This window comes from Mycteria americana, chromosome 6 (assembly GCF_035582795.1).
Source record: "Mycteria americana isolate JAX WOST 10 ecotype Jacksonville Zoo and Gardens chromosome 6, USCA_MyAme_1.0, whole genome shotgun sequence".
In the NCBI taxonomy this organism is placed as follows: domain Eukaryota; kingdom Metazoa; phylum Chordata; class Aves; order Ciconiiformes; family Ciconiidae; genus Mycteria; species Mycteria americana.
The window spans coordinates 59,404,922-59,414,571 of record NC_134370.1 but is presented as its reverse complement, the minus strand read 5'-3'; the positions used below and the strand labels follow the sequence as shown (position 1 = coordinate 59,414,571).

Genomic DNA, 9,650 nt, shown 5'->3' with positions numbered 1-9,650 from the left:
CAGGCCTTGGCTAATGCTGCCAATGAATTCCAAGTGCTGGCCTACTCACTGTTGGTTTTCCATGGCTAGCAGCTTTTTAATGGGTGCAGAGAAGGCCTTGACAGGTGTAGAATAGGAGGTAAGCTGTGTCAGTCTGCACTGAGGAATTTGGGATCTTGGTGATCTGTGCATCATCAAAGCTGTACCAGTTTTTGGTGACTGAGTGCTTGCAGAACGCTGTGTAGTGGCCATCATCCAGAAAACCAGAGTGGTTCTGTAACAAACACCACAGTCTGTTAAAACAGAAGGCTCACTCTTTCTCCTTACAGGCAAAGCTAGGAATTGGCAATCATTTCTTGTTTGCACTTGGAAAAGATGGGAGCGAAGATTCTATCCCCCTTTTGGCCTACAGTGAGGAATATTAATTCAAATAAATGCTTTAAAACAGAGCAAATAGATGATGATTATGCTTCTGGATTTTGCAATATTAAATTTGCAACCCAGCTATTAGGCCTAATACAGGTCACTATAAGCAGGCCCCACTTGCAGTGAGTGATTGGAAAGGGGACCATTTAGTCCTTATTTATAGACAGAATCCAGGCAGGATCAGCCTGTGGGTTTGTGCTGAAAAGGTTGAGGAGGCTCCAACCAGGCGCTGTGTGCCAGGAGAGCATGCTTTCTAAAATGAGGATGTGGCAGGCAGAAGGAGAGCTAAGTTATGACTTCTCTCTTCTTTGGTTACGTGCTGTTACTGGATTATGTCCATGGCAGGTAAAAAAAAAAAAAAAAATGAAAAACACTACATTATATATATATATATATATATAACGTTACTGGTACATTGTTAGTGAAGCAAAGAGGAACCATGCTCTAACTGCAATTTTTAAGTGCCTGGAACAGAGATGACTGTTGCTCTGATCAAGTCCAAACTAGCACAGGCTTCATCTGCTACCTGAGGCAGGGCGTTACAAATTAAAGCAAGAAAGGCAAAGCTCACCACTACAGCACACAGGCTGTACTCTGCATCCTTGCAGGAAGGTGGAGAACTGTAAGGAGAGAGATCCAGATTGTTGAGTGGATAGCGGATGTCAGTTGAGAGTTTCCTTTTGTGTTTGCCTTGCCATTCAAACCTGAAATAAAATTTTGAACTATTTTAAATAACACTCAACTTCTTTCTTGTATTGTTGTGGTTGCTTAACTGACTTTCCTGGGGGAAGGGAAAAACGACGAATGACTACCCAGCATTTTGAAATAAAGATCTGTATTGAGTACTACCTTAAACTGACAGAAAATGCACTAAACCCACAAGAGATGTCCAGCAAGAAAAGCAAAGCTCTTGCTTCTTGATCCTTCTGTCTATTAGAAATGGCAGAAGAATCTTTGGATCACTCTCACTGCGTCCTAAATGTTTTGGACTGCACTGTTGTCAGCTCTTCTTTCGTGCTAGGCTCCATCCCTCTTTCCTCTGTAACTTTTAGTCCAACACTATAAACTTCATTAATGTGGCCAAGGGCTGCAGCTGGGGACCACAAGTTCATCTGAGCATGTCAAGGAAAGCAGATGCTGAATGGGAAATTAAATAATAACTACATAATGTCATTCTGGGAAGCCAAATCATCCCAGAGTAATTTTCTTTATAGGTGGGAAGTTGTTAAGAATAAATTCTTAAGAATAAATTTAGCATCTGGCCATGCGTGGCTAGTAAAGTCTGCTAGTTGGGAGCTCTTACACTGATGCGCTGCTCTGTTTAGTAGACCTAGTTGCTTAGACCTGATTCAGTTAAGGGATAAACAAAAATACAGTGTCTCAGCTGCAATACAACAAGCAGAACACCCTGTTTCAGTCCTAAGAACCCAAGTCACCCAAGCTCTCCTACTTGCCGCAGGAACTCATATTCACAGCGATGTCTGACCATACGACCCACTGTACTAACCTGTGGTCAGTCACTCCTCGGGGGAGTTTTTCTTTCCTTTGGAGAAGAGATCCCAAATGTAGTGGGTGACATTTGGTGGGCTGGAGTACAGAGTAAGGCAGAACACCTCGTCTGAGATTTCAGGAATGCAACTTGCATGTTTGACAGGTATATTTCTGTAACTGCCCATTTAGCTTCCAGGTATCAAAAGCACTGAAAACCCCCTTTTGCAGTGATTCTTCTTCCTTTTATGCAAATGCAAGGGACTGTCCTTCATATCTCACAAATCCCAGGAAACAGCCATGTCCTACCCCATACAGACTGTACCTTTTTAGGTGAAAAATAATGATCTGTGGTGCCTTGGTTATGGTGGCCTTTACTGCAGCATCTTGTTTAGTTCCACACCAGGAACAGTGGATTTGGTTGTTCCAAGTCAGTGTGTCTTGCTGAAAGAAGCATTTGAGACAGTCCTGTCAAAGGGAAAAAAAAATTAAAAAATCATTTGATCAAACGGATCTCCACCTCTGAAGATCCTAAGCAAGGTAAGAGAAGGGTTTGCTGTATTTTGGAGCTCTCTTCCTCATCGAAGCATGCTGTAGCAAGGCTGGCATTAAAATACACTTGAAACAGAAAGCAGCCAACATTGGCTTCCTTTCTCCCCCCAAAAAATGAGGAAATACTTTGATGAGTGAAAGAAACCCTCACGGTAGCTATTGAACAATCTTAATATCCCTCATGCCATGGCAACTCAGGAGCATGGCTCCCATAACGTTACCAGCCTCTGCGTTCCAGAATCCAGTACAGAAACCCCACTTCTCGTAGGACCAGTTCCAAGACTATCCATTAGTGCCCAGGAAACCAAAGCGACTAAAAACCTGCATCTTTTTAATAACATATATTAGTCTAAGTAAGTCACCTATTGCCACATGAAGCAGAAACCAGCAGGAATGTATTAGAAGTCATACCTGCAGAGAGCACCCGCTCTTAGAAGGGATGGGCAGGGAAAGAACAGTGAAGCTCTCGGGTCTGTCGGTGGTGGTCTTGCATTCCAGACACGTGATATCGTAACTGAGTTGTCCCTCAAATAACTGTGTGATGATAGATGTTTCACTGACACTCCCTCTGCTTGCTTTTGCATCGGTTACGCATCTTCTTTTGCTTGACTGTACAGAATAAAAAAAAAAAAAAAGTAACAAAATGTAGGTAACCAACGGTTTCAGAAGTGCCTTCACTGGGTTTTAATGGTCGCTGCCCACTGCCTGTGTAGGCTAGTAGTTAGCCTTGTCACAGAACTTGGCTCTAAAATGCTATTACTTTACTTGATGTTTCATACACGCAGAGTTAGCTAAGTTCCTTTTCTGAGAGAAATTAAACAGAAATATGATATTCTGGACATTAGGCAGGAGTGATATAATTGCTAGACAAGCTTTTTATCAGTGGATATGAAGAAGAGAAAGGCAGACATGGGGGCATGGCAAACATGAAGATTTCAGGCAGATGAAAAAGGGGAAGAATGTAAAGCATGGAAGGAGCAAGGAGAGGGAGAGGTGAGGATAATGGAGCTACAGACAGCACGATCGTTTAGGTGGGGGCTGCAATTTGATGTAGCATTAGACAAGAAGCAAATGGATTATTGTGTGTACGTGGGTATGAAACAAAGGAAGAAAATGACAATTTTTAGCAGCCACATCAGGTAGTTTGGAAAAGGAGGATAGGCAATTATTACATGGAGTGCTAAAAGTCAAGAGGAAACAGCTACAGCCCCCAAAACACCACAGCTGGGCTCTTACTTTCTTGAGAGCCTCGTGAAGCTCGTTCAGCACACAGATCAGAAACTCCTGTGCGTCCTGCTGAGTTCTCTTGCTAAAAGTTGGGTACCGCTTCCCAAGGGCTGAATGGAAAACCTCCGGGGAAACACAGTCAAATTCTCCAAGCCACATATCGGACATCAAACAGCCAAAGGCAGTCGCAGACTCGCCATTCTCCCTTGGGAAAAATAAACATAAATTTCAGGTAAAGTATGAAAAGATGGTGGCTCCACCTCCAAATGGGAGCACAATACATAAACTTAGAAAATATACGCAGGTACAGTACGGCTCTGACAGCCTGTCAGGAGTTTTGTTTGGCTTTGTTTGGTTTGAGGGACTCTGCAGATACCAGAAAGTAGTAGGACTCATCATCGAGACAGCAATGGCAGTAACTGGTATTACCATCAAAATGACCAATTATCATGCTTAAGTTACCCAGTAAGGAAACAACTCGAGGTCTCAGAGGAAGGAGAAGGAAACCAGCTTGTGGCCAATTTCACTATAACTGCCTGGTGGGGAGCTGGTAGGTGGCTGCCTTGGACATTCTCATGGCAACACGTATCCTTTGGAAGGAAAACGGTAGTGCCAAGCAGAAAAATACAAGTAGCGTGAAAAAAATCAACTTACTTGTGTAGGGCTGCTCTGTACTTTCCTGAGAGGAAATACTCCACAAGAGGTGGCACGCTGCAGAGGCACTGCAAAATTGTGTTCATGTAGCATGTGTTGCCCAGATTCCTCAGGCCGGTGAGCCCTGGCTGCTGGCTGTTCCTCTCCTCCATCGGTTCCTTGCAGGAATACTTCACACTTTCCAAGCAAAGGGAGTCATACTTCCACCTACTAGCAAAAAAAACCCCACAACAGTAGAAATCTAAAATTATATGGTGCTTTTTGTATTATATTTTTTAGAAAGCAGTACTGTCTTGAGGAGATGTTTCCTGCCGCTTCAGGACCTGCTTCATAAGTCACATTCACATTTACTTTCATCAGGCTAATACAGTGGTAAAGACTATCTCCCACACTAAGCTCTTCCCAATACGGTAAGATACATGATTAAGAGGTATTATTTCAATTCCTAGGGTTTTAGAGTTATTCCTAAAATTCCTCTCAGTCTTTGACTCCATACACAATTACTCGAAAACTGTAATGAGCTGTAAGCAGCGCTCTCAAGCATTTCTCCCTACAGAACACATATTATATTTCACTTCCTCAGTGGTCTGGTACTTATGTATTTTCTAAAACCATAGGTTGCAGTCCCGATGCTACTATGAACAGGTTGCTCTTTAGACTTTTTCCATAAAATGTTACTTAATTCACATTAAGAAAATGGTAGTAGGTTTGTTTTCTTGCTGCACAAGTCTGTCCTGGACCAAACTCTCCCCATCGCCAGTTAGGCAGAAGAGAGGTCTGAACACAGACACTGCACAAACCAGATGTGCTTGCTGATGTAGAATTTTTAAAGGCTGCTATTTTCTTCTGATGCAGAAGGAGGGAAAATTCTGAAACCTTGACAATCTTTGTAGAAGAAGAAAAGCCATTTTTTTCCCTTTCAGCTCAGTAACATGTGCCCAAGTTGCCGTTTCTGGAGATCTCCCAGGCCAACAGCCATTTTCTATCATCTGCTACCTACAAAACAACTACAAAACTGTTTCCTTTTAAATTTCAATAACAGCAGAGCCAACATTTCCAAACAGCTCTACCTATAGACCAATCTCCTATGAAAACACGTAATTCCATCTTTTATAGCCATCTCCGAGAAACACCAACTCGGAGGAGAAAACGTGTTGGGACCATGGGGTATGGAAGGTGGCTGTGAAGCCACCAGCAGCCTCGCAGGGAGCCTGTGCTTGCCCCAGCTCGGGGAGGCTGCCTCTTGCCCTCATTTCTTCGTACCATCACCTCTTCCGTCCAGTTTCATGGCATGACTAGCACGGTCCTGCGTGTCCCGTCCCCCGGGCTCCCCTCGCCCCATTGCTTTGTGATGCAGTTCTGTTCCGTTGGTTCCCATCCAGGGGAACGCGGCCGGCCCGACCTGCCTCTGTCTCCTTCCTACACGCCACCCAAAACAACCTCGGGAAGAGACAGGCACCCGCCGATTCCACTGGGCAGAGAGTTTCAGCCTGACCTATGTTTATTAATGTGCGCTCATACTTGGATTAGCGTTTATTTTTGCCACACTCTGATGGAAGGGCAGTGATGACTGAGGGTGTTTTCCTCAAAACATCACGCTGAATTAGTTTATTGGTGTGTAGGAAATTTTCCTGGGAAAAGGGTAGTGGCAGAGAAGTGTCTTTTTAATCAGCTAATGAGAGAGTGCAGTTGATCTCTGAATTTCATACACCACTGAAGAGCAGCAGGTTTTCCCAATTTAACATAAAATTTAACATAAAATTTAACATAAAATTGTGGATGCTAACAAGCATCCACAGAAGAGGCCCAGGAAAAAATCCCTAATTATCTTACTTGTTAAGCTTCAAGCAAAGGATGTCTCCCAGCACTCTTCGGAGAGCTTATCTGCTGTCACTGCTATTAATCTCGCAAATGGTGCGTCTGCAAACCGAGATACAAAAGCAACACACACACACACAACCTCCCACTATTAAAAATCTGATCTACAGTTTTGTAAATGGAACATCATATTGTATGTACTTTACCAAGAGTTTGAAATGTGTGCTGGTTTTGGCTGGGATAGAGTTAATTTTCTTTATAGTAGCTAGTGTGGGGCTTTGTTTTGGATTTGTGCTGAAAACAGTGTTGATAACACAGGGATGTTTTAGTTGTTGCTAAGTAGTGCTTACACTGGTCAAGGACTTTTCAGCTTCCCATGCTCTGCCAGGTGCACAAGAAGCTGGGAGGGGGCACAGCCAAACTGGCCAAAGGGCTGTTCCATACCATATCACATCATGCTCAGCATATAAAGCTGGGGAAGAAGAAGGAAGGGGGACATTCGGAGTGATGGCGTTTGTCTTCCCAAGTAACCATTACACGCGATGGAGCCCTGCTTTCCTGGAGATGGCTGAACACCTGCCTGCCCATGGGAAGGAGTGAAAGGGCTCCTTGTTTTGCTTTGCTTGCGTGTGCGGCTTTTGCTTTCCCTATTAAACTGTTTTTATCTCAACCCACTTTTACTCTTCTGATTCTCTCCCCCATCCCACTGCAGGGGAGTGAGCGAGCAGCTGTGTGGGGCTTAGTTGCCGGCTGGGGTTAAACCATGACAAAATGTTTTAAAATCTAAATTATAATGCCATGGGTTAAACCTAAAACTTTTAACAAGTATGTACAAATGCCTGAATATGTACCAATATGTAAGTATATTAACAGTTTTTTTTCCCCACCCTGAAATATTTCTTTAAGTTTTGTTGACTTAATCTCAACGAGCTAGGACTTCAATCCTGCCTCTTTCTGCAAAGTTATTCAGTGCAAATATGCAAAATATGAGGTTGAAATGCAATGCAGTTTCCCCCATGGGGCTGTGATTGTTTGTACCCAGATGGAGGCACTTTGTCAAAGGGCTAGAGGTAAAACACAGAGACAGATGTTGCAGGTTTATCAAAAGGCCTGCTGCAGACCCACTGCAGTTGACTTGTTTTGCTTTGGATAATTGAAAACGCACCAGGCATATCCATTACACATGCAGAGTACTTATGCACTTTTATTTTTATCTCTGTGCAGGTATGGATTGAAGCCTGTAATACATCTGTAGTCTGTACAGAAGTATAGGACTTTCATAAATTCTCTGAAAGCCTGTTTTGATGGAGCCTTCATTCTCATTTCTATGAGAGCATCTCCAACGTTTCTGCAATTCCAAGGCGCCTTGCTTATTCCTGCAGCCCTTCAGGGGGAAAAAAAAAAAAGTATGAATGAACTTCTAATAATGTACGCTAATACAGAAATAAAATTCGAATGGGAATTAGAATAGTTGCAACATTGGAGAAAATACCAAGAAAGGACAGGAACAGTAAGGAATTCATGTTACTTTATTGGAATTTAGCCACTTAGATAAATTGTACTCAATGGGACGACTTTCCTGATTTTATCTTCTTTTTGACAAAAACATGGTAAGTATCTGTTCCTAGTTTAGAATACAGGGTACACTGCCAGCAGCTTGTGTTCTTCTCCCAGTTAATCAATTTTTGATGCTTTGTGTGATTTTTCTCAGTGTCTCCTTTATCCTTCATTTTAGCAGCCTTTCCAGTCTAAAAAAAAACAAACAAAAAAAGTCAAAATCAAAACTGTAAATATTTTGATGATGGGATGTATAGCTTTGCATTTTGTTAGGGTAAGAAAGGGCTAACAAGGCTTTCTGGCTTTGGGTCACTTGCTTACCTGTCATGCAGTTATAAATATTCCTTCAAAGAAAAATAAGCAGTAATATAAATTGGTTTTATTCTTCTGTCTTCCCATGAACCTTTTTTGTCACTGGGGAATGACATAGGTGCTTCCAGTACGTGTCTATCCACGTTCCTAGTTGCTCATGGCATGTCTTTCCTAGCCCTGGTCTCTCTCATGACTGGCAGACTCAATTCACACAGCCGCATCCTGGTTCCTGCTCTACACTGCTGCTCCCTTCCCACCGCCTGTTCGGGCTCAGGGGATGTCCCTCCCCAGTCTCTGCACGCAAGTGGAACAGGAGCCAGATGATATTAGTTCGGAAGTCTTACTTAGAACAAAAGAACAAATACCGTATTTTCTACCACGGACTTAACAGAAGGACATACTGACTGATACTCATGTGGGATAGAGGAAGTCAGATGTTTCATGCAAGCTTAGGGAAAGGCCAAGCTAAGGCCACGGCAGAGGCTGAGGAATGACCACAAACATCTGACTCGAAGAAACAAAATTCTAGCCAATTTCTGCAACAGATCCGCTCAGTTGTGGCAAGGGTATGAGGGACGAGGAAGCTCCTTCCTGCCTAGGGTCACCTTCTAAGGGCAGCTTTTGTTAGTAGTTAATTGCATTTTTGTGGAAACAAGATGAGAGAAGGAGGCCACTGGTTGCAATGGTCATCACTCACATCTTCTGAAAAGGGAAAGCCTGAAGTTTCAATCTCAGAAAATAATCAGCTCGCCATTTTTCTTTACTTCAAAGCTCCCTGCAAGAAAGAGTTTTTCAGGTACTGTTCAAAAAGCAATTTGTTGTAATCCTCCTCTTCCCGCTCTGCAACAGCCCTCAGCAATTGTTGGCTCTTAGTTTCCACTCCTACTACTACTTATATCACTATCTGTATCTCATACTTGGCACAAAACACACAACATAGCAGCATGGCACAAACATGGAAAAACACTGCTTAGATTTTTTTTATTATTATTAGCTTCTGGTGTAGTGCCACAACACATGCTGACATGTTCACCCTTCTACATGGTTAAATAATATTGAGATATATTTCATTATTACTAATTAAACAGTAATTAGCCCTATACCCTTGGCATATCTTACCTTTCCTGCCCACTTCATCTGGAATCTCCACATCAGGAACTTGCTCCTTGATTTTCTTGGCAAGCTCCTGTTACTGGACTAAATATTCTCATCATCTGCTCTAAAAAAAAGCAAATGCACAAAAACAAATTACAACCCCCAAAGGCTTAGCAGCTACAAATTGTTCAAAAGCTTTATGTTTACAGTGATGCACTAGTGCATGCAACCACAGTATTTTCTAGAACAATTTGATGCGCTTAAGTTCTGGCCCCACCGTAGCTGCTATGAAGGAATTGTATCTTGATTTCACTCCATTAATGACAAGCATGAGCACAGGCAACTATTTATTTAGAGCATGAGCACCAAATAAGATATGTTGGAAAACATACTGAGAATAGTAGACAGAACGAAGGAACCAAGTAATTTGTTTTTCTTATGCAGGACAGGGAACAATAACACTGCAAACTATTTAGCAGTTGGCAGCATTAACGAGGGGTGATTCAACTTCTACTAATTCTTAAAAACGTTCTTACCGAAAG

At 42.5% G+C, this 9,650-nt stretch overlaps 2 protein-coding genes across 3 annotated transcripts in view; both read right to left on the bottom strand.

Moving 5' to 3' along the window:
- Positions 1-35: 35 nt before the first annotated feature.
- USP50 (ubiquitin specific peptidase 50) lies at positions 36-4,478 on the bottom strand. Its single transcript, XM_075506127.1, has 6 exons — positions 4,327-4,478; positions 3,682-3,877; positions 2,857-3,054; positions 2,219-2,361; positions 977-1,109; positions 36-253 (listed from the first exon to the last, which is right to left on the bottom strand). Exons 1-6 carry the CDS (start codon positions 4,476-4,478, stop codon positions 77-79), a joined length of 999 nt encoding a protein of 332 aa, XP_075362242.1. The 3' UTR covers positions 36-76.
- A 2,875-nt stretch (positions 4,479-7,353) lies between these two features.
- The window catches only part of TRPM7 (transient receptor potential cation channel subfamily M member 7), a 64,788-nt gene continuing 62,491 nt past the window's right edge, over positions 7,354-9,650 (bottom strand). For both annotated transcript variants that reach the window (XR_012776248.1, XR_012776247.1), the window contains 3 exons: positions 9,133-9,232; positions 8,711-8,788; positions 7,354-7,892 (listed from right to left, as the gene is read on the bottom strand). The gene's annotated coding sequence lies outside the window, so the exon portion shown is untranslated. The remainder of the gene's footprint in view (positions 7,893-8,710; positions 8,789-9,132; positions 9,233-9,650) is intronic.

Bases quoted from the DNA above. Each gene is read 5' to 3' on its own strand.
- USP50 (XM_075506127.1), bottom strand. From the start codon at position 4,478: ATGGAGGAGAGGAACAGCCAGCAGCCAGGGCTCACCGGCCTGAGGAAT. The intron at 3,878-4,326 runs GTAAGTTGATTT...ATTTTTCCCAAG, and splicing joins TACAGAGCAGCCCTACACAA to GGAGAATGGCGAGTCTGCGA. The intron at 3,055-3,681 runs GTAAGAGCCCAG...TATTCTGTACAG, and splicing joins TTCACGAGGCTCTCAAGAAA to TCAAGCAAAAGAAGATGCGT.